At 37.4% G+C, this 25,322-nt stretch overlaps 1 protein-coding gene across 1 annotated transcript in view; it reads right to left on the bottom strand.

Moving 5' to 3' along the window:
* The window catches only part of LOC126456777 (E3 ubiquitin-protein ligase UBR5), a 342,260-nt gene extending 321,177 nt beyond the window's left edge, over window positions 1-21,083 (bottom strand). Inside the window, exon 1 of the mRNA XM_050092547.1 lies at window positions 20,860-21,083. Coding sequence (XP_049948504.1) covers window positions 20,860-20,921 — 62 coding nt within the window. The 5' untranslated portion in view covers window positions 20,922-21,083. The remainder of the gene's footprint in view (window positions 1-20,859) is intronic.
* Window positions 21,084-25,322: the final 4,239 nt, after the last annotated feature.

Below are 25,322 nucleotides of genomic sequence, written 5' to 3'. Positions count from 1 at the left end.
TGGGTAAAATGCCAGCCAGTGAAGGAAGTATGCACATGTGTTTATTGCACTAATTTGAAACTTATTTGTTCCATCATAAGCAGTGTCACTGGCAAGAAGTACACAGAGATGGACTTGATGCTTTTGTGTACATGTCATGAGCTGTAAGATAAATTTTGTTTGCAGGAGTGTGTTCTGTGTCCTGGTGTTGGAGGAATGGCCATTGAAGCATTATAGCTTCAGGATACTGACAATGACATAACCTATGCATTGTGGGAGGGAGGAGAGTAGGTGAAGAATATACTCGAGCTAATGAAGTTTGTTACAGAGGTTAGGCATTGGGTCATTAAAGAAGTAGCTCTTCATCATACCCATAGGATTCAGATCCAGGCCACTGCAGTAGTAAAATCAGCAACAGTCCACACTACTGACACATTAGTTCTTCATTTTGACTTTGCTGAGAACTGGTTTGTTGCTTTACGGAACGAAGTTCAACACTGCCACTGGCAAACATCACAAGTGTCGATATTCACAAGGTGTTGCTCACATACTTGGAACATCACACTGTTTCGTTATTGTCAGGGACCATCTCATTCATGATAGTGCACATGCATGTTATGCTGTCAGCATAATTGATGACATAGCATCAGAGGCCACACATTTCCTAACCCTGTGTGTGTGTGTGTGTGTGTGTGTGTGTGTGTGTGTGTGTGTGTGTGTGTGTGAGAGAGAGAGAGAGAGAGAGAGAGAGAGAGAGAGAGTGCAGTATCTCTTTAAAAACCGCTTTCCACTTTTACTTGGAAAACAATGTACAAGAATTGAGACAAAAAAGTGGACATTTTCAGCAACATGTGAAGGGTTAGGAGGCCTCTGTAAACAGCCTGGATTTTCCATTGTTTGAATGTAACAAGATTTAATCTCTAGCATTGATGCTATAAGAGATGCTATTGGGTTTATACAGACCATATGAAAATTACTAGAAAATGCAGAACACTTATTTCTAAATGAAAGTACGTTAGTGGAATTCCATTTAAGAGTGGCATATACATTACAAGAACAGTTCTCCACAAAATATAGCCTGTTACAGTGTGTGAAATGCAGAGACCTCAGTATACTTTAGATGGCTTTGCTGTGAGCTATTTTGTTTCTTGTATTTATGAAAATCAGTGGTGGGTGGGACATATAATTAGCGTCTCTCATGAGCTGCAAGATGTAATTGTCTCCTTTATGGCACACCATGGTCCAGCAAATTCTTTTGAATGGCCATCATCAACAGATGAATGTGCTCTTGCTATTTCCCAAGAACTACCCTCGTTGGATCATCCTTGCCCACGTGCAAATTCAGCTCAGCTATACAAGTTCAATAAGCAGCAGATGAAAAAAATAAATGAACTCTTTTCAACAGTGCAGTGTTGATTGTTACAGTATAGGTAATTCTAACTCATAGACTATCATAAAGAAGTAAAATCATGATGGAAGACAATAAAAATTTGAGAATAACATCAGAAACAAAAAAAAATGCATAGACAAAGCTATTTTTTATAACTAGTTCTTTATAAAATGCTTGAACAAAATGAACAATTTTTTTTCCATTCACTTATAAAGGCTGTGATTGATTATTTTGATTACAATATGCCAGAATTTTTTTTTTAAAAAAAAAGCTTTAAATCAACATTGTTTATTTTAACCAAGAAGTAAATGTACCAGGATGTGACAACAGAATTAAGTGTGAAATGTAAAATGAACAAAAAAAAATAGTAAGTTCCTCACTGTAGTCTTCCACACTAATTTTAAAGTCTACAGATGCACTGTAACACTAATGTTCGTAAGTTTACAGATGCACTCTAACACAAATTTATCCAATTCAGTCACATTAATGTAACCACCACCTATGTTTGATGTCAATGTGCAAGAACCACTCACAGATGGCAGCACTAGTAGGGGACGGTGTGTAAGGCATGTTGGGGGATGCAGAAAACAGTGGAGTCATTGTCTTAATGCAGTGATTTATCCGACATCCAAAAGGGCTTTTGGGCCAAGGGTGGAAGCATTTCCAATACATCTAAGTTTATAAACTGTTCAAATGCCACCATGGTTAAAGTATACTGAGCATGGCAAAATGGCACTATCCAAAACCAGCACTGAGGCAACAGTGGTGCACCACAAGCTGTAGATGATGGGAGTGAACTACGGGTGCAGAGATGTGTGCAGGTGAATAGACAGGCAACTGCTGAACAACTAACCACCTAAATGAATAAATGGGGTAACAATAGTCTCTCCTCAAAGACCATTCATTCAGCAAACGTTGCTGTGTAAGCGCCTCCACTGCAGGCATTTAGTTCATGCACCTACACTGACTGCTGTTCATTGGCGACGAAGGCTGTAATTCGCACACAACTACAGCTGCTGGACATCCACTGTGTGGACAGAGACACAGGGCGCAGTCCAGTGAGTGGATATGAAGATCCCGACAGCAGGAAGTGGAGACGTATACCAACCGGCAATCCACCCATGGGCGGATGTTGAAAGGGAAGCATCCCTCGTAGGCAAAGAGCACAGGGTACACAGGATGGTCAAGGAATTGGCAAATGGCAATTGCGTAAGAAACAAGGAGTTGGCTCCATCAGATGTGTAGAGGGGGAATCCCCACTTCTGTGAGGAACTAGTGCCGCAAAGGCACCAATAGCGAGAGGAATCCCACAATGATGGACAGGGTCGAGGAGTTTCAAAGTGGAAGGAGCTGCTGAGTCATAAACCTGACTACCAAATCTGTACAAGACCAGAGCACAGTAAAGATGGAGGAGAGTGGAATGGTCTGCAACCAAAGATATGTGGACCAGGAGGCAAAGAGCATTAAGCTTCCGCATACATGTAGTCTTTAGGTGGCAAATATGGGGCAGCCATGTCAGCTTGTTATCAAAAATAAGGCCTAAGAAATGTGACTGTGCTACAACACTGAGGAACTGGATGCCTAAATAAAGTTTTGGCTCAGGGTGTACTGTGGGTCGACGACAAAAATGCATAACTTGCGTTTTGGAGGGGAAAAAACTGGAAGCCATGGGGAGTGGCCCACGCACAGGCCCCTCGGATGTCGCCTTGGAGCTGGTGCTCAGCAGATGTATGCTATCAAGTGGGAGCTGCACCAGATGCAAAAATTGTGGACGAACAATGCCGGGGTAACCAGAAGCCCAACAGAGGTCACAAGCTCATAGATGGCACTGAGGAAGAGAGTGAAACTTAGCACATAACCCTGTGGGATGTCATTCTCCTGAATCTGAGAAGAAACAGTAACAGACTAGTCTGATAAGGACACACAAATGGACTTATGTGAAGTCACAAGCAAGCTGTTTTTAGTGATAGAATTACTTCTTTAATCTGAAAAACCTCTTCTCAGCACTTTCCACGAGTTTTATTTTTATAGTTTCTAACACTCTTCAGTTGTTTCTACTCACTTCCTTCTTTCCTAATTTTCTTTTGAGGACTTCACAGCTCTCATTTTCTCTGCTACTGTTTTACTATTCCTACCCACGGTTGCCACAAGTTTTCTCAAGTGAAATTCCCTGGTATTTCCCTGATTTCCAGGTTTAGTAAAAACATAAGTTGACAAAAAAATGTAAGGACTTACGTATTTCTCAGTCTGTGAGTAAAAATCTTAATTACTAGCATGGACATATTTTGTGATGAACTGTTTTAGGCGGAGAAAGAAAGCCAAATCATGTATATGTTTCATTAAGACCACTAATGTTATTTTATTTCAATAAAACGAAACATATTTGGTGACAAAAATATGCATTTCCAAATTTGGTGACAAAAAAACAAATTTCCCTGGAGTCATAAGACAGTTTTAAAACAGCTTCACTGATTTCAGAAATAACCTCAGTAAAAAGTAGACCTCTTGAAAGAAATGTATAAGGCAGGGAAAATTTAAGTAAACAAACACCAACGGTGACTATCAATAAGATGTTGGTTCTACTATGTTCAGGTTATCGCTCACTGTGTTAGGTCTATTATTTTACAAGTATTGTGAGATTTTTCTATCAAGAAATACACGAGTGCATAGCGTATGAACTGCCACAATTTTCTTCTCTGTATTGCCCATACTTTCTAATATATAAACTATTTTCGAATTGTCAAAATGTACTATAGTAAATAAAATATCCATAAAATGCCACACTGTACAATGTACTTGTGATACAGTCACAATTCCTAAAATCCATCGCCCATGGCCTGCCAAGGGGCACCATAGTTCTAGGTCCACAGACAAACCACAAAGAGCCGCCGCATTATGCTACACATAAACAGACCCAACCTGTCAGCAGATCAGTGAAACTAGATCCAACGGGCAGGGCCTGCAGATTAGTGGAAAACAATGGCCTTCAGATCGGCTGGCCCAACCCATTTGAGATACCCACAAAAATGACCTGCAGTTTTGGCCCGTCTTTAAGTCTACTTGTGTGGCCAGCTATTCATACGTCACAGACATCATGTCGATGAAATGAGACCACGGTGATCATCCATGCACCAGACAACTTGTGTGAATGCTATGAGAATCAATACTATTTAGGACAGGTGGCAACTCACCGTACAGATGATTGCCGAGCCGCAGACAAGCACATAGAAAAGACAATCACATTCTCAACAACTAAGTTTTTGACCATAGCCTTTGTCAGAAAATGAGAGCACATACACATTCACACACTCACCCAGACACAACTTGTGCACACATGACTGCTGTCTCTGACTGCTGCATCAACAGTCTCCGAGACTCGGATCCGAACAAACCACTCTTCACATCTCCCTGCCTCCCATCGGCAGCTGCTATGCTAGTGGCAAGAAGTGGGGGCAGTGCTGGTAGCAGGCTCAAGGAAGTGGTACAAAGGGAGAGAAGCAGTAAGAATGAGGGAGTAGGGAAGCAATGCATGTACTCAGTAAATAAACCAAAAATGAGATTTTTCCAGTTTTTTTCCAAATTTTCCTGGTATTTCCCTGACATGTTTGAAATTCCCCAATTTCCAGAACTTGTGGCAACCTGTTACCATGTGCATTTTAAAAGATGTGCATTAACTGCTCAGATCAACACCCTCCGTGATCTTGACCGCATCGCCACCAGCACAAACAGTTATGAGAAAGGTCTCAGTCAAATTTTTGAACAGAATGGAGTTGTCAGAGAAACCTCTTTCAAGGCTGGCATTGTCGTGGAAGAGACTGCAAACAACACTGATAAATCTCCTTGTATTTTTTGTCCACTCTTGTTCCCAACAACCATAATACAGAACTGATTGGCGCGAACAAAATCTACATAAAATTCTTTAAGGACTTCCTTCACTGACATGATCTCTACTAGACTTCAGAACTCATGGGCAATGGCATTAGCCTCATGACCAACAAAGCAATTTAAGGTAGTGAGATGTGTCAATGCCATGCCTAACTGTCTCATCTCATGGTTGACATCAACTGCTACTTCTTGGATTGAACATGGAATGCCCTTCGTAAAGAAATAAGCCAGGGATATTTCATCCAGAATTTTGGATACCATATTCTTTATAAATGTAAGGCACTCATTCCTCAATGCCAAGACAACTTCCTCTGATATGTCACACTGACCCAGAGTATTTTTGGTTTTATCTGATGTCCACTTTACGAGGCTGTAACTGATTTTATTATCATTCAGATCTGTTTCGCAGGTAGTCTGTTTCTACATATTTCTGGTTGGACAAATTTTCTAATTACATCTCTGACAATATACTGGAAGGAATTATAGAGAAAAGGAGTCATGGGAGCATCTCATTAAAATTTAGTCATAAACCTGAGCAGCAAAAAGGGCAAGATGAACTATCAGCATCTCAAAGACTTACACACTACCTGGGGTAACAAAGACTCTTAGGAATTCTAGTAGTGACCTTAGGTTTTTGTGTTACCTACCTCTGTTCCTTCTTTACTCTTTTTATTTATTATTTATTTACATGGAAGTTCCATAGGACCAAATTAAGGAACAAATTTCCAAGGTCATGGAACGTGTCAGTACATGAAATTACAACATAAAGTATAACAGATAAAAATAAAATGTTTATGAACCCAAAAGAAGACAATCCATAAGTTTACTTAAACACAATCAACAATGCAAGAAGAATGAACTTAATTTTTCAAAGAACTCCTCAACAGAATAGAAGGAGTGACCCACGAGGAAATTCTGAAGTTTCTATTTGAAAGCGCATGGATTACTGCTAAGATTTTTGAATTCGAGTGCTAGCTTATCAAAAATGGATGCAGCAGTATACTGCATACCTTTCTGCACAAGAGTTTCTCCTTCCTTTACACCTTTTTAAAAGTTTGCTGAGCCCAGACTGACACTATTTTATTTTCCTCCTACTAGACGGCACAAAACTTCTTTGGGGAAACAACAGGTGCTTGTAATATTGCTGAAACCAGCTTGGCAGGAGGAAACATTTTGAAATGGATTACATAAAGCTCTCAGAAACTGAACATGATTCCAACCAACGCTACTACAACCTGCTGCAAAGCCACCATGTTGTGTTTGTAGGCCACATGTCCCAAGGTCGAACACCATGGGACCCTCTGAATTACATTTGATTTTGAGCTGTCTTTTCAGTTCGCTTAGGAATGCCTTATTAACATCAAGGCCGTCCACAACTCTTTTTGGTGAATCACCATCTCACTGCTCTTCACCCAAAACATTTGAAATAGTTTTCCATTCATCTGGTAAGTTTGGAATCTGAAGCCTTCTCTTTTTGTGTCTTCTGATTAAGCTCGTTCCTACGCTCTTCACAAACTCAAATCTTGACATTGTATCCTTATGCAAATACATACAATTTGTGAACCTCAACTCACTTATATTTGAAAATAAAATATTGCCAGTGGCCACCTCCTCGTTCAGCGGTTGGCTGAGCAGTTGCTGCACTTCATGTTTAGAGCAACTATGCCAGATTTCATAGCATTACAGAGACAGCTTACACTACACTCGTTCGTCCTCCGTTAGAATACTGCTGCGCGGTGTGGGATCCTTACCAGGTGGGATTGACGGAGGACATCGAAAGGGTGCAAAAAAGGGCAGCTCGTTTTGTATTATCACGTAATATCACGTAATAGGGGAGAGAGTGTGGCAGATATGATACGCGAGTTGGGATGGAAGTCATTAAAGCAAAGACGTTTTTCGTCGCAGCGAGATCTATTTACGAAATTTCAGTCACCAACTTTCTCTTCCGAATGCGAGAATATTTTGTTGAGCCCAACCTACATAAGGTAGGAATGATCATCAGAATAAAATAAGAGAAATCAGAGCTCGAACAGAAAGGTTTAGGTGTTCGTTTTTCCCGCGCGCTGTTCGGGAGTGGAATGGTAGAGATATAGTATGATCATGGTTCGATGAACCCTCTGCCAAGCACTTAAATGTGAATTGCAGAGTAATCATGTAGATGTAATAATGTCTGGTTTGCCATAAAGGTGTTATGGAGAGTTCCTAAAGACATAACTTTAACTGATGATTACAGTGAAGAAGAAAAAGTGATGTTTTACTAACGAGTTTGCTCAGAGGTTAATTCAACTAGCAAGTACCATGAAATTAAATACTTAAAGAATTATTTGGCCAGACTTGCTTGGACGCTTTTAAGAAACATAAGAAGCCTGTAACAAAAGGTCTGAAAGGAATAATGTTTTATCATTATTCTAAATATAAAAGCCCTTTTATCAATATAATACCAGGAAATTCACTGTGTCCAACACATTATTCTCAAACATTTGTCATCAACAAAGAAGGGGTTTGTGACAGTCCAGATAAAGAATTTTGTGACTCATCAGAAACTATTAAAAAAGTGAAATTAGCTTATGAAATCCTACATGTATCACCTGCTACTGAAATTGGAAAAGTAAGTGATAAAAAGACTTTTTGGACTGAACACAAAAATTGAGAAAGTGGCAACTACTGTCAAAAAGAATGTGTTAGTCTCACTTCAAAAGAGAAGTTGCATTAAACCAGATGGAATTTCTAAAAATTCCATGACTGAATGTAATGATTAGATGGAAAAGCTAATAATTAAACGTCTTATTTTGAGCAACATGGATGAAGTTAAATCATCAGGTTTACTACTGAATTCTTGGAGTCGAACTAAAGTTAGTGCAAATATAATGTGTAAGAACATGTGATTAAATTAACAAAGCAGTTAGTAAAAGAGCAGGGAATTTTTACCAGCATTAACAAAGAAAAATGCATCAAATTTGACGGACAAAAACATGGTTGAATAGGTACTAGGTTTTATGAGGATGACAATTACAGCCATTTGATGCTTTGCAAAAAAGAAAGAAAATGGTACTAAGGTTCAGAGACAAAAACTATTCATACTGTATGATTTAAATGAACTATTCACTGAATTCAAAAAAGAAAACACTGACATTAAAATTGGAAGGCTAAAATGTTGTGAGTTAGGACTAAAGTGGTATCATATTGCTACAGGGGCACCTAGCACCCATAATGGTGTGTTTGTTTGTATCACCAGAATGTAAAGTTGATGATGGATGGGGCCAATCTTATTGTCGACTATAAATATCTTTTGGAAGTTCTGGTCTGTAAATTGACAGTTACAAATGTATGATCATGGGGAAAAGATCAAAACTTCATCAATGTGGAAAACTTGTACCACTGACAGTTCAAAATATGGAGGTAGTGGCTTGCATTTATGGCCTACTGTGGTGGGATTCCCAAAGTTGATAATATTGAGTGTTAAAACCAAGATGTGCATGTTACATTTTACCACCTACCAGAACCAAGGATCTCATTTAAAAAAGTTGAAAAGCATCAAAACCTGGATGCCTATTAAACATGTGTTGAAGAAGCTGCCCCCCCCCCCCCCCCCCCCCCGCAATTTACACCTACGTCAGGGCAAACTTTTAATCGAACACTCAAACTGTGTGAAGAAATTCCTGTGTTGTTTAATGAGCAATGTAGTAAAAACAAATAAGGAGAGAACAAGACAATGTAATTAGGTAGCTCATTTTTTTTTTTTAAAGTGATCACAGATATGTTCAAATTATGTAACTGATACACTTTATCCATTAGTCCAGATATTGCAGATACTAAGAAACATATTTTTTACTCATATTGCTATTTTTTCCATAACTTTTCACTGAATCTCAAGTTGAAATTTATACTGAAGCATTTGATATAATCAAGGTCTATCAAGTGCGAAATTTTCAGATTCTAATCTGGTCTCCTAACAAAGATACTGCAGGTTAAAGAAGGAAAAATTCAAGACGTATTTTTTAAAATAGTGCATTTTTTTAAGTGTAAGTGTCTCATCAATGATACTCTATAAAAAGTAACTACACTGTGTCATGTAATAACACAAAAAATATTAAGTATGGGAAATTACCAATAACTTCGAGCCATTACGAATATATTAAGGAGTACATTCAGCAAGGTGATCATGGTGTGTGCTGAACTAAATGCTTCTTATTTGAAAGGTCTGGGGCAACAATTACTAATTAATTAAAAAAACCACAGATGCTTATAAATGCTAAAAACTGCTTGCGGCCTGCAACAAAAATGGCTGCTGTTTCTAAATGATAACCAATAAAATATTTTGAAATTATTTTTGAGTCCACCAAACAAGAGGGACTTCACCCAACGAATATCAATTTTTTTCTAACATTGTCAAGCAACCAGTCTGGACAATTTGACATTGCTTGACTCAAATGTAAACCACACCAAACACATCACAGATCCCTGCTGGTAACATTGTCGGCGAGCATACATGTGCAAGACATTCCAATGCCAAAACTCCGGTGAAGAAAAGTCTCACAGCACAGAAGAGTTGAGAGTGAACAGTGATTAAAGAAGGAAAGGCCGGATTTCAAGCCAGAGCACATATATGCAGAAGAAAAGAAGGGAATCTGATAGAGGTGAGTAATAAAATACATGACAGATGGGCAGCACACATTCAAGAGTTACTGAACCCAGAAGTAGAAGGATTAGAACAAGACAAACTGGTAGAACTAACTTATTAACACCAGAACCCACACTGAAGGAAGTGATACAAGCCATTACGACCTTAAAAAACAATAAGGCACCTGGAGAAGATCAGATCCAGGCGGAACTTCTCCAATATGGTGGGGAAGCACTTTGGAAAGCAATACACAAGTAGTACTGAGCATCTGGCAGGAGGAGAGCATGCCAATGGAATGGAAAAAAGGTATTATGTGCCTCATACATAAAAAAGGAAATACTCTAAACTGCAGAATTACTGAGGAATATTCCTACTAAATACTACATATAAATTGTTTTCCAAGATCCTAATTGGGATGCTTACTCCCTATGTGGATAAGAGAATAGGATATCAGAGTGGCTTTAGATGAAATAGACCAACAACTGACAAAATATTCACATTATGCATACTACCTGAAAAATGTTATTAACATCAAATAAACATACAGCAGCTTTATATCGATTTTAAACAAGTCTATGATAGCATCTCAAGAATGGCAATGTGGAATGTGATGGAAGAGTTTGGAATACCTAAGAAGCTTGTTAAACTTACTATGATGACAGTCAGTGAAACCAACTGTAAAGTAAAAATACAGGGCTATTCAACCTCTGCCTAGAAAAAGTCTTAAATGAGACAGAGTTATAGAGGAGGGACCATTTTTAATCATTCACTGCAGTACCTAGCCTACGCAGACGATGTGGCAATACTCCCACGAAACACTGCTGTGCTGGCTGACGCCTATCAACAACTGGAGAGAGAGAGATACAAGGGAACTTGGCCTCGTAGTCAATGACAAAAATACCAAATATATGGCAATGACCAACCAGCGAAACCTACCAAATCTCATGATAGCAGACAGGAATTTGAAAGGGTGAGAGACTTCAAGTACCTCATATCGACTATCACAGAGATAAATGACATCAGCAGCAAGGTGAAAGCTACAACAGCACTACACAACAAATGTTACTTTGCCACACTACCCATGCTTAGGGACTCACAACTGTCACGAAAATCTGAAATCCTAATTTACTAAGCAAGTATAAGACCAGCTGATATGTATGGTGCCGAGACATGGACCACGACAGCAAATGAGAAAAGGATCCTTAGCATTTAGAAGAAAGGTTCTGTGTAAAATATACGGCCCAATATACTATCAACAAGGTTAGCACATCCATATGAATGTAGAATTAGAAGAACTTTTAGAAGAAACTGACATTGTCACTACCATTAAAATAAGAAGATTGCAGTGGGCAGGACACATGGTCATCATATGTAAGGTGATTTTTGATGGCAAGGCTTGAGGCAGATGACAGAAGGGACATCCCAGAAAGAGATGGGTGGACGAATTGAAGAAGACACAAAAGAGCTGGGTGTCAGAGGATGGAGACGGAAAGCCATGGACGGGACAGAATGGCAGGATATTGTGACGGAGGCCTAGATCCTACAAGGGCTGTAGAGGTGAGTAAGTAAGTAAGTATGGGCGCAAGAGCCTTTTGGTACGGTATTAATCACTAGTGAAGTGAAACGTGGTTGAAACATAATTGAATAATCAATTTAAAAGAACAATGATGAAATGATACATACAAAACAAACTAATATTTCTACAAAGTGATTACAGATTTGCTTCGCAGAAACACAAAAGTGCCATAATTTCATACTTCTAATGACCAAAAAACAAATATAATAAAATTAAGAATAAGCCTGGAGAAAATCCTGAACGAGATCTTGGATTTCTGGAGAAAGCGGGAATTTGAAATACAGATTAAGCTGCAATTATGTATGTCTGTCTGAGGAGTACAAAACAGAAGAAAATTGCTGCAAACTAGAAGGAAAGAGATGTGCTATGTCAATCTTGGAATGAAGCACTGGTAAAAGTAGAACTGAGAACATTAACATCCTCTCACGATCAAGACAAAGTTCGTATGTATACTGCAGAGTGGTCTCAGTCCTGAAGAAGAAAACCATGTTATCTCTGGCAAATTTGAATAAAAACCATGGAGTAAAATTGACAAGCCCCAATTTGAAGAGGGATGAGTTCCCTACTCCTTGATCTGCTTTTAAGAGATACATGTAAAATACAAAACAAATAAAAGAAAATATGGTAAGTAAACTGTTTATTAACTCAAAAGTAATGACCATAACTCTAAATACATTTAGTGCTCTGTGAAACGAGACAGCCAATGCCTTCATGGAAAAATGTTTGCGATTGCAACAGAACCATGATGTGCCCAGGCATGCAGCTCTTCACCAGAAGTAAATCAACGGTCACAAACATTTTTCCTCAGGCCTCCAAAGAATTGGAAATCGCACGGGCAGAGATTGTGGCAGTATCGAGAACCTGAAAGGTCTTCACAGTGAAACTTCTGCAATGTACTCTAAACAACCTTGGCAATATGTGAGCCCATCCATCCGTCTTGTTTTCATTTGACTGTACCTTACAGAATACATAGTGAAACTGCCTGTTCAACACACAGACCACCACCATATTTCAAAAGAAAGCGTTGTGCAGATCATTCAAAAATGTTGTTTTAATACATCAGATTCCCAAAACTGATTATGTACAGATTATAAACATTATGCAAGGAGCCTGTCAGCACACAAATAGCCTCCAGATATACACCACCAAGAATGACAATAGAGCCTAGTAAAACAACAAAGTGAATTATAAATACTGCTATATTTGTCTGAGAATTGCATCTATCTGATAGTAGTAGTTCTATTAAAGGTAAATAAATGTCACATCAAATATTATGATCTGGAAGTTCATACATAACATATTCAAAAAGAAAGACTGTTCTAACATCTCATCGATGACGTACTTAGTAAGAGATGGAGCAACTCAAACTGGGGAAAAAATTCGACCTGTCCTGTCCTTTCCTTTCCAAGCATTCATGTTATGCAATTTAGGGAAACCACAGTAAACCTAGAAAAGGATGGCCAGAGGAGGATTTGAATTATTGTTCTCCCAAATATGAGTCCAATTTCCAACTCTGTGCCATCTTGTTCAGTGGAAAATGTTCAAAGACTGAACAAGCAATTTACTTGGACATATGAATCACTATGAAAAAACCATATGGTTACAAAGCACACAACTATTTACACTAGCAGAACACACCTGTTTCATTCTTGTTAGTTGAAATTAACTGTGTAATCCACATCAGTCTTCTTTACATTACTTGCAGCAGAACATGAGTGTTTAATCTATGTTATTAATTTTTTACAACACTTAGTCTCAACATTTACTGCACTTGAATTAGCTGCAGCTTTAGAATACAGTTCCCAGCATTCAACAAGCCTCCAACCTACCACACAGCCTATAGTAACAGGAAAATTCTGTTTCTGCAGGCATCTGTTAACAAATTCGAGGCAGTATTAGTCTTAATTATTTGAAAATGAGCATTAGATTTAGATGTAATACTGATGACTACAGTATGTCATTACACATTAACATTCAGACTGCCATACATATGGGACTTGAAACCAGTTATGACTTATTCCAAGGCACCATAATGGCATTTAGGCTAAGTGATTTAGCTGAATCATGGAAAACGTAAAGTAGACCCTACATCAGATCAGCTCTTGAGCCAATTTGAATGTCTCAAGCATTATACACAACAGCAAATTATCCTCAGTTTAATTTGGACAGATTATCGACGTCTTCCTCTTCTCACACTCATGGATCTGGGTCAATTCACATCAAGTGGTGTAGAGGTTCTCACATGACCATAATGTATTTTGAAGAAATTTTGTTTGAACATTTGCACCTTTCCAATAAACACTACTGAAGTTCCAAGATCACTAATTCAATACTTGCAGAGATCTTGCCTCTTGTTTGACCCCTTTCATGCAGAGCTGCATTGAAAGCTCTATCAACAGCGTATCCATTAGTTTTTGGCAACATTGAGACATAATATATCCGGAAATATTTTCTTGAAAGAAACAGGACTAGGGCATCTTGTACAACTTTTTGCATTCTCTACAGTTATATAATTAAAAGAAATTTCATGAGCAATTTTTATATAGATAATTTGAATAAAATCGGACAAAAAAATATTGGCACTTGAAAAATAATATGAAGTTTAGTTTTCTTAAATCCCCCTAAGCAAGTCTTGATAAATCAGAATCTTTGCATGTGATAATTTGCTGTTCAAACATAAAATTTCTGTAGACAACTTTTGTAAAAAAAAATCTCAAAAAGGAGTATTTTCAGCCCACTTACAAAAAGCATTTCCCGCAATCTCACTTAAACCATTTACATTAGAAAGACTATGTTCTAACCCACCCAAAAAACTAAATTTGGTTTTGCAATGTGAGCAAACAAGACTCTATGGAAACTATGAAGAGGTGAAGGTCCTGTGAAATCACTGACCGTATTCTGCTGGTTCTCAAATTGAATCTGACTTTTTTATTGTGTTTACAGATATTTACTACACTATGAGGAAGGCAGTATAAGAAATCCTGATGAATAGGAAGTGAGATTGAATCAGCTTTTGTCATGACCCGTTTTGACACATTTAAGTCAGTTTTTCTGGGGTAATAAATTCTATGGAATTAAACTAGTTTGTTTTGTTTTAAGACATAAAAACAACTAGGGTCATACGCGCCCATGCCAGAACCTCAGGATACGAAGATGAAAAAGGAGTAAAAAATGACTACACGTTAAGCCCAATTGACGGAAGGAAAGATAGCTAAAAACATGGGTCTTTGTGAAGGGTCCATAAAATACAGGACAAAGATCTCCGCTGTAAACACTGTGCAGTGTTCCAGAAGCTGATACCGAAAAGCATTTGTGCCAACAATGAAGTGTAGACAAAGGCACTCAGTGCGAAGGTAGAGAAACATGGCGATAGAGCGAATCCTTAGGAAGCAAGTGAAATCCAAGGTGAACACAGGCTGGCACATGAAGCCAAGGTGGTGAAGGGTTCACACACACTGGGAAAGTGGCAGGTAGCATGAAGATAAGCCGCTGGAGAAATAGCCAAAACAAACTCCAGGAGGTAACAGAAAAGAGGGACACACCCTATACTGGCAATCAAAGGAGTCACCGAAGAAGGAGGCATAGGATGGGTGGCCTAGTATGGCAGACAAATGGCATGCATAGCTGCTAAGCACAAACAGTATAACAGCGGTAGTTCAGCAGCTTCTGCATACAGACTTTTAACCAGTCTAGTGTAAAAGGCACCAGTGGCCAAACGGATGCCACAATGGTGTATTGTGTTGAGGTGGCGTAAGATGGACAGATGTGCAGATGCATAAATGAAGCACCCATAGCCTAGTTTCGAATGGACAAGGGACCAGTACAAACGGAGGAAGGTGGTCCTATCTGCTCCCCAGGAAGTACTGCTGAAGAAACTTGGGACATTGAGCAACAGGGTAGATATGGCGGCCACATAAGACGTGGGAGGAAGTTTCCAATCGAGCATGAGCCCTAAGAATTTTTTTGTTTCAACGAACGGACGAGCAATAGGCCCAAGATGTGATGATGGTAGAAGAAACCAACTGCGCTGCCAGAAATTTGTAGAAACGGTTTTGTCAGTGGAAAAGTGAAAGCCATCGCCTATGTTACATGAGTAAAGAGGATCGAAACAACACCGTAGACACCGCTCAAGGAGACAAGTCCATGAAGAACTGCATTAGATGAGAATTAAACAAGTTATAAACTTCGAAATATAACTGTTGATTACTGAGGCACTGGAGATCACAGTAATAAAATTATTGCAGAATAGCTGCAACACACATTCTAATAAAGTTTTACACTACTGTTGTATGTGTGAATTTTGGTGAAGTTAATAGCAGCCTGCCTGACATCTTTTGGAAGGGGATTCATGTTAATAAGAATTTTGAATGTGTCTTTTTTATTTTTTGATACTACTGGTGTTTAATTATGGTCCAAAGTATAGATATTTTCTGATTGCATAGTTTGCAGTTTATGTGGAACGTAGGTGTACTGATGTAAAACTGTATAAATGTGTTGCTATGGTGCATGGTGGCTTAACAACTGCTGCTTTCTTTTACAGTGAGAAAACTAGCATTCCATCACCATGGTGGCCATGCCCAAAGCTGTACAACAGCAACCATGGGTGGGTGGGTTTCTTTACCACAGGATCCTAAGCCTGATAAGTATAACCAGAGAGTCTCAAAGCCTGGTGATACATTTCTTTAAGTGCTCCAAGCCAAATCTAGAAGAGGTTTCTTTTATGATCTTAACCTTTTGTTTACTCCAAGATACTTAAATGTTTCAGAAGTTTCATTAGGGTGTCACCGAATATCACAAGAAAACTGCACTGCCAGGCAGATGTTGCCACTTGTAAGAGCAGGAATAAAGTGCTAATCCAAAACCTAGCACTTTTCACTCCTTGAGGGCCAATAAAATTAATTTGATGGGCCATGTGATGCTTAAAGCTTACAAAAGTGTCCTCCTGCTCTGTGGAAGCCTTAGAGAAGTTTCCAATCCACCACTCTTTTTTTCACACATGCATGCAGCATATTGTCCTTGCTCCAGATCCAGTGTTAACATACTTTTTTCACTGTCACTAATTTTTGCCAAAAGAAAGCACCATTTCAATTTCCGCTGACCTGAATTACTGTTGAAAAAAAATGATGATTTTCCGTAGTTCCTGTTAGGGTATCGGTATGCCCCAGTTTAAACCTCTCTTCTTCTGACATTTCATTTTCCTCAATTTCTTCTTCACTCATGAAAGTAAGTTCAATGCCATTATGCTTTCAGTGCAGAAGTGAAAGCTCTATAAGCATAAGAATCTGCCAATTAATGGGCCCTCACAACCTTGCTCTTGCTGCTAATCACTGTATTGTGCATCCAATCCCAGCATAACACAACTTTCCATGACTTGTAGCAAAAAAATTCTGTTCTGCCCTCATTCCAAAATCTCTTTTACAATAGCACTAACTGAGAAAATTTTTGATAGTTTTACACTATGTGCTGTAGTCAACAATAAGATAATGGGTGTGGGAAAGCTGAATTAACTGTATTTTCACATATATGATCAGCTCCTTAATGAAAACATGAACAGTAATTGTGCCATGTCAGAGACAGTCACTGACAATATAAAAACTCACAGGCTCCGCCTACCTGATTATGAGGAAAATAGACAACAAACGAAAGGACTGATCCCTCGACTATTTCCCTCACGAAAACCTTGCATTATATATATATGTATTTTTTTTTCTTTTTTTTTTAACGGATGTTTTGTTTTATAAGAATTGCAATATCTAGAGTCTCAGACCTGATAGAATGCTCAAATTTGTTTTAATTTACTCTTAAACATATAGGCTACTTGATAAAACAAAAATAATGATGGCTTTTTAACATGTTTATTAATTATAGTAGATTACATTAGAATTATGTACGAAGATAGTTTACTTACAACACTTATGTATAACCCAACTGATTGCTTGAAACATTGAATTTTTTGAGTAATTTTGTCTTTTTAATAAACATTAATGCTGATTCAAACTGTTTTTCCACTTCATCCAAGAGCTTTCAGTTCTTTTGATACAGTCTTTTTTGAAGTAATACATTCTCACAGTGCCGCTTGATTGAGGTGCGTCTACTACACAGACTATGTGCTCCAAAGGCACTATGCAGGAATCTTCTCTTTCAGGCCAATAAAATGATGCAGCTGGTCCTGAAGGATGTAGAAATAGAATTTCTGCATCTTCTTCATCATTGAATATTGTTTTTACCAGTCCAAAGTACCAGTTACCATCATAATTTGCAGCCACATAGCTATTTACGGATGGTTCAACACGAACCCAATCAGAAGAAGAATGGAAAGAAAACACTAAGGAGGGTTTTACACTATCTGTAGTCCTTCTAATTTCAAGGTTGTTGGTTGGAAGTGGTTTGAAGTTATGAAAACTTCTAGTTCCAGGAATGGCTCGGGTTGCTGAAAAACGTTTTTCTAGTTTTAACCGTAGCAAATCAGCTTCTTTTTTGTCAATAAAGTGAAAATGAATGTTTTCAATATTTTTTTCACAAAACTTGTACACATCGATTGCTGTCATTATTTGCTCTTCGCCTGAAAGCTGTAGACTGGCTTTCCTTAAAATTCTTTTAATAGTCCCTCCTAGGCCATCACAAATTGACTTCCCATGACTTGTTGCAAAAAAAGAGTGTTGGGCCTTCAAATTAAAGTCTCTCAAGTGTTCAGTCAAATTTTTAAAACTGTTTCTATTTTTGTACTGCCCAGCACAACCATCTGTAAAGTAGTGAACTGAGTCAATGTCAGTATGATGTAATGACAGCCACTTTGTAATTTCTTTTTGTACAAAGTTAACAAAACCAGTGTCATGTTCTTGGTCGTCACTAATAAAACAGTGGTTGGAAACAAAAACATTGTTTTCCTCATTTCTTAGAAAAACTCCAACTGGGTGTAGAGTACAACCACCTCTATTCCAGTGGTAACTTTGGATCTCATTTTGTATAACAAAGGAATAATTTTCACTGAAATCCATCACAATAATTGCTGTTTTGGGTGGTGGGTCTTCTTTTCAATCTTTTAAAGGCTGCTGATTGGGATTTTGCTATAAACGAGTGTGGGGTGAGCTTTACCAATGACCTAACCAATAAAGAAATGTAGTCTTCAACACTGATAGACTGTTTGATCATTTCTGCCCTGTCTGTGTTAACCCACTGACTGATTACAATTTCTTCTTCTAAATCATAATCTTCACTTAGTTTTTCAGTTATGTACTCAGTTAGTGCAGTATTTGCAGGACAGCTGTCGCAATGATGTAGCATGCAGTTTTGGTTTCCCGTGTTGCACACAAGCATCTTAATTAGGTCTTTATAAGATTCTTCAATTTTCACAGCATCCAGTAATAGTTTTAACATTCTGGTGGATACTGCATACACATACAGTGTGTGTGCCTGCAGCACCAGCAAGGATACACCATTTAGGTCTCAAGAAGCAAAATTTTGAAAATCCTACTTCTACCTCGGGATTCTCCCATTTGAAAGAATAATAGAGTTCTCTCAAGTTACACAAAATGAGTCTTTTTCGCATATACACATTTTTTTGAACACTTAGGCCTACTTTGTCTTTTGTTCCAGGTAGCACTCTGGAACTTTCATCCTTTTCATAAAAATCTGTTACAAGTCTTACTGTATTTTCAGAAAGAGTTTTACCTTTTTTTGGACCAGGAGTTTCCAAAATACCCTTTTCAGATTTTAGCTTTCTAGCTTGTCGCACCATGTACTCACTTACATTAAATTCTTTCATCACTTTATTTCGAGTCCAAGAATCTGAAGCCAAGGTCAGAATCTGGATTTTTCTAGACCTCCCAACAGATGAAATCTTCTCTTTCATAAGAGAAATCATTACATCAAAATCCTTTGCTTTCTCAACCACACTTTTATCTTCTTCGTCATCATCAGAACTTGGTGCATCATATTTTAATGCTTTTGAAACCGCCTTTTTTGCAGTCTTTTCAATACTGCTAACCTTCCTTTTAAAATAAGACCCTTTACTTTGTTCTGACAAGCCATTAAGCTTTATCGGTTGGTGTCAAGGTGACTTGACATGAAATGACCCAGGAGCCAAAAACAGACACTCATACAAAATGTTATGCACACAAAGAAATAATTATCACACTATGTTGTGAATCAGACGGGCAGGGATATTTTTTTTCATACTAGCATTTTCCAATACACAGAACTTTGTGAGACTTATCACAGGCTCATGAAATGCCTCTAGACTAACCAATATAACCACAAAAACGAAATAAGATGTTGTGGCATCAGATGAAAACACGGATTTACAATAATCGTTTTCCACATCTCCCAGAACAAAAAATGGTAATCACACTGATCACAAATGTAAAAGATCAACTACAATTTTCTTTTCTGATGTCAGGCAGTATACAAGTATCATCAGTATCACCAATTTATTTGCCCAAAGATCCTTTCATGACGGTATACAATTTGTCAGATTAACACAAGGAAATACAGGCATATGAAGATAGCCTACATGTGTTTAATGAGAAGAGGGAAAGCCACATGGTTGGCAGTGACCTTATTAAGGGACCCATCCTGGCATCTACAGATTGCATGGTATTACAACATACAAATTATAAACAAATTACAGATGTTGAGCTTGATAAATTTCAAGGCTAGCAGTTTTCCTTGATACTTTACTCAAACTAAACTACTCCACTCTCACCAGGAAGAGGATTTCTCACTAAATTTTTCGCATATACTTACAACTTAACTAACTCAAACGTAAGAGAAAATATAAATAATATTTATAGCACATTACAAGTTGATAATAGAACACTAAATTAAGTTTCTCCACTGACCCAAACTTACTGAAATGTCTGAAACAGCCATAAAACCCTCGCATTTGGAAAAAAACTAATAATCGTATTAGTAGTGTGTTGTCATTAGCATTACCATGCAGTATAAAATACATACAGTAATAGAACAAACAATCTCTCTTAAATGAGTCTTTATCCAATTATATCTCATAACGCTAAACTATTTCTTCTTATACGCAAACAAGTAACCATCCGTTACGTGGACATCAGAGTTCAACAATTTAACGATTACACGCTACACTCAAGTTTCACGCATTCTAACTTTCTACGTCACAATATTATGGAACTTCTAGCTACCTTCACGTTTTTGAACACCAGAAATGGATTCCTAAAATTCGTAAGCAGAAAAATATACTTTTTTCGGCTGACGAAGATGGTGGTCCTATTGCGATAGTATTGATTTTGCAATTTATGTAGACAACGTCATATCATGCAGAAACCTAAATTTATGATATTTCCAAGTTACGTATGTAAAACAAAGTCAGGCAATATCAAACTGAATAACGACAGGTTTATCGAAAGTTTAAATCTTTAATTGATGATGTTTTACCTATCATTCAGCTGATCTTCAGTTCCTGGAAGTGGATGAACAACAAAATGCAATGACGACATTTCTTCTATTTCTTCCTGCGCCAAATGTTTTCTTTCAAATCAGATTTGTAACACACATAATTTCACACAATCCCATCAACAATCACTACGTACAGCCATCTTCCACGACAGCGATCAAACTACGAGTAGATTGTGCTGCACTCTGTGTTTTCCGACCAATATATTGAAAGGACTAAGAAAATCCAACACATTATTAGAACTACAGTTTATCTTTAATAAACAACCAGTGGAGGCTTCCAAATATTGAGACCTCGTATTTGTTTTGAAACAATCGCAGATTCACATGCCACTACACATGCAACTCAACTAAGAATTTAGATATCACAGTTCGGAACGTTCACGAACAAAACAAGTGACGACATCGAGAAAAGTCTATACGGCGGTAATTCGAAACGTAGTATTAAACAGTTAAATGGGCGTACAGTTAGTGTTTGCAATGTGATAATCTTCAGATGGCATGTAAAACACATTGTGCCGTGCTTCACACCAAACAGAAGCTCAATTGGTACCACAGTTATATTAGCTCTGATGTTTTCTCAGCGTATTTCTAATTTACAGAATTCTGAGGGATCCGCCACAGTCATGTCGTAATTCCTCCACGATAGTCTGGCAAACAGACTCAATCTATTCGTCGAAATGTGGTTCAGGAATTACGACGTGACTCCGCCGGAAACCCGAGAATTCTAAAAGTCATAATTATATTCGTTTGCCAGTTATGTCAACGTTGAGTAGTAAGGTTCATAATAAACATAATAACTTTGAAAAAGGGCAATTTCTTCAAGAAAAGTTGATTATATGGGAAAGCATAAGCTTCGCAGTCGGTAACAGTTGATGTTCCACAAGGACCTCTCAACTGTATGGGCCATCTATTGTATCACTAATCGTGTTTTTATAATTGCCAAACAAAAAAAATTTCATGAACTGCGATGTTTTATCTGCCTTAAGCATTAGGCGATGTAGATATAAACATTATTCTGTAGAAAATTTAAATTTATATATTTTTGGGACACAATGAGTAATTTCTTCAGATTCGACCTATTACAAGCAAATGACAGTGTTACACTGTTCTTGTACCTCTCATGATAAATCTTCTTGCGAGCAGGTACAAATTGCTAGTGGCCTTCCATATGGTTCAATTCTGGGACCACTCCTGTTCTCATTACATGTAACTGATCTCCTATATTATTCTGTTGAAGTAGATATTCTCTTGTTTGCTGACGATGCAAACATCATAATCAAGCCCAATAGAGCAATAAAAGACATACTCAGAAATGTTATAGACAATAATAACACAAAACAGGGTGAAATGTGAAACATATGTATTTGGCAACATACAGTTTTCATACCATTTCACTTGGCGTACAGGAGTCATGTCAATATTTCAAACAAGAAAATTTTTAACAGAAATACAAAGGTTTACATTATTTTATATACATTTCTGAAATACAGGTACACAAATGAATACTGCAGTTTCTGGCACACACAAATAAAATGTATAATTACCTTGTTCAAACTGTGAAACCAACGTTGATTAAATCTTCAATGGAATAATATCACTTTTCCACAAGAAAAGGAAAGTGTAATCTTTTCAATGAACTAAGATCCATGTCAAACTGTCTTTTATTTCATTGTAAATCTTAAACAAGATATATAGTCAGGTGTTTGAGTATTGAGTTTTGAGAAGAGTGTTGGGAGTTCAAAATTCTCACTGTGGAGAGAGCTGCAGTTGAGCTTGAAATGGAAAGAGTTTTCAGTATTATTATTTTTATATAAGAATAACAATACTTTATACATGTACAGAGAGGGAATAGATAGTACTTTATAATCTTTTATCAGTTGTTGACAGAATACCCCATGTTTGGTAATAGACGTGCTTCCAGTTATTCTCTTTTGTAAGACTAGGAATCTATTGATATTTGTTGAATTTACCCAGAAAATTGTGTCATTACAAATAACTGACTCAAGGTAGCAATGACACGCTGCCCTTCTGGTGTCTATGTTTGTGACACCTGCTAAAATACAAACTGCAGATGCTAAACTGTTAAGTTTATTTGTTAAGTACTCAATGTGCACTTTCCAATTTAGATTTTAATCAAGATTTAGGCATAAGAACGTCATATGGTTTGCTCATATCATATCCTGATCATTGCAAGTTACCTTTATTTCACTGTGTCCTAATGATTTACCTTCAAAATTGCATAGCTATAGTTTTAGTTACATTTAGTAACCATCATTCAAGTTTTTCTATCGTATTTTTGACACTTTCTCTTTTAGTTACCTCATTTTCAATTACATCTGATGTGTCGTTAGCAAATAAAATTGAATGAATATCAGTAGCAAGTGATACCTCGTTTTTGTAGAAAAGGAACAGACATGGACCCAATATCAAACCTCTTGGGACTTCTTGGGAAACTGTTTTCCAGTTTCAGTAGTAACTTCTTGAATTTAAAGTTACAATTACTGTTTTTTTCCTAGCTGTTAAATAAGAGGTGAGCCACCTAAGGTAGTGTCCCTGATTCCATATATCTTTAATATGTGGAGAAGAAGGGATGGTTCACTGAATCAAGGGCTTTTGTCAGATTATAGAATATTCCTGTGACCTTTTTACCCTTAGCTAATGTTGAACATATTTTTTTCGGGTAAACTGCTTTTTCCTTGTTGGAATCCAAACTGATTATTAAAAGTTATGTCAATTAATAACATTTTGACTTTATATTGCTGCAATGTTCACAGCCGGCCGCAGTGGTCTCGCGGTTCTAGGCGCTCAGTCCGGAACCGTGCGACTGCTACGGTCGCAGGTTCGAATCCTGCCTCAGGCATGGATGTGTGTGATGTCCTAAGGTTAGTTAGGTTTAAGTAGTTCTAATTTCTTGGGGACTGATGACCTAAGATGTTAAGTCCCATAGTGCTCAGAGCTATTTGAACCATTTGCAATGTTTACAAACACTTTAGAAAAGACCGGCAGAAGAGAGATAGGGTGGTAATCCCCATGTTTTCTGCCACTCACTTTCCGAATAACAGTTTTACAGCATATTTAAATAGGTCTAGAAAACATCCCCTCTCAAAAGATTGGCTTATAATAACCGACAGTCGTGAAATGATATTATACACACTCTTCATTACAGATGTGGGTATTTCATATCACATATATGAGTTTCTCTTTTTTTAAAGAAAATTTTATTTATTAATCCCTTTGGTTTTTTTAAACTGTGTGTTCTGGTGGTTTTTCAAGCTCACAACATTTGCTTTGTATTGATAGACTGCCATAGCTACATCATATCTTGCTATAATTAAAAAGAATTGGTTGAAACAATTTGACATTTAAACTGCAAAGTCATTTGAAATTTAATTTGTAGATCCGCTAATTTTTCACTTTCGCTTCTGATTCTTTGAGGATAAATGTATTACTTGGTATTTTTTTTAGCTAACACTACAACTTTCCTGAATACAGCTTTATAATGTTTGACATACATAACAAAATCAGGATTACTGTTTCATTTTGACACATTATGTAATTTTCTCTTCCTGCCAGTACAAATTTGTATTCTTGATGTAATCCTTTTAAGCTTACTGCTTACTTTCTTTTGGCAAGATCTAGGATCAAAAGTTTTATTAAATAAACTAAGAAAACAATTTAATTATTTCCGATTGTTTATGGTGCTTAAAGTGTAATGGTCTGCAGGCCAGCTTACAATATTTAGCAAATTGAGTAATAAACCCATATTGCTTTTGCTGAATTTAATTTTTGTATATATTTCTATAGGCTTCAATTTGTCTGCTTTTGGGATCTCAATAAACAGAGCTGAATGATCCAAAATAACTTGGACTATGCAGCACTTACTTACATTTTCGAACAGATAGCTTGTAATAATGATGTGAATTCAGATCACTAGTCTGTTGTTTCTTCTAGTGTCCCCAGAAAAGTTTAACTTGAAACTAATTTATGAACTAAATCAAGAAGTTTTGTTGTATCAATGCTTTCAACTAACATACTTATGTTGAAGTCCACTGCAATCACAACGTTTCTCTTGCTTTTATTCTAAAGGTTTTCTAGAAGATATTGGAATGTAGCTAAGAACACTTTTGTTGCAGCACATGAAGGAATTCTACACTAAAGAGTGAAAGAAACTGGTACACCTGCCTAACAACATGTAGGGCACCTATGAGCACGCCGAAATGCCGCAACATGACATGGCATGGAATCAATTAATGTCTAAAGTAGTGTTGGAGGGAACTGATGCCATGAATCCTGCAGGGTTGTCCATAAATCCGTAAGAGTAATAGGAGGTAGAGATCTCTTCTGGACAGCACATTGCAATGCAGCCTGTACATGTTCAATAATGTTCATGTCTGGGGAACCTGGCGGCCAGCAGACGTATTTAAACTCGATAGAGTGTTCCT

Source organism: Schistocerca serialis, chromosome 2 (assembly GCF_023864345.2).
Source record: "Schistocerca serialis cubense isolate TAMUIC-IGC-003099 chromosome 2, iqSchSeri2.2, whole genome shotgun sequence".
Classification (NCBI taxonomy): domain Eukaryota; kingdom Metazoa; phylum Arthropoda; class Insecta; order Orthoptera; family Acrididae; genus Schistocerca; species Schistocerca serialis.
The sequence above is the reverse complement of the archived record's forward strand: the minus strand, read 5'-3'. Positions and strand labels throughout refer to the sequence as shown.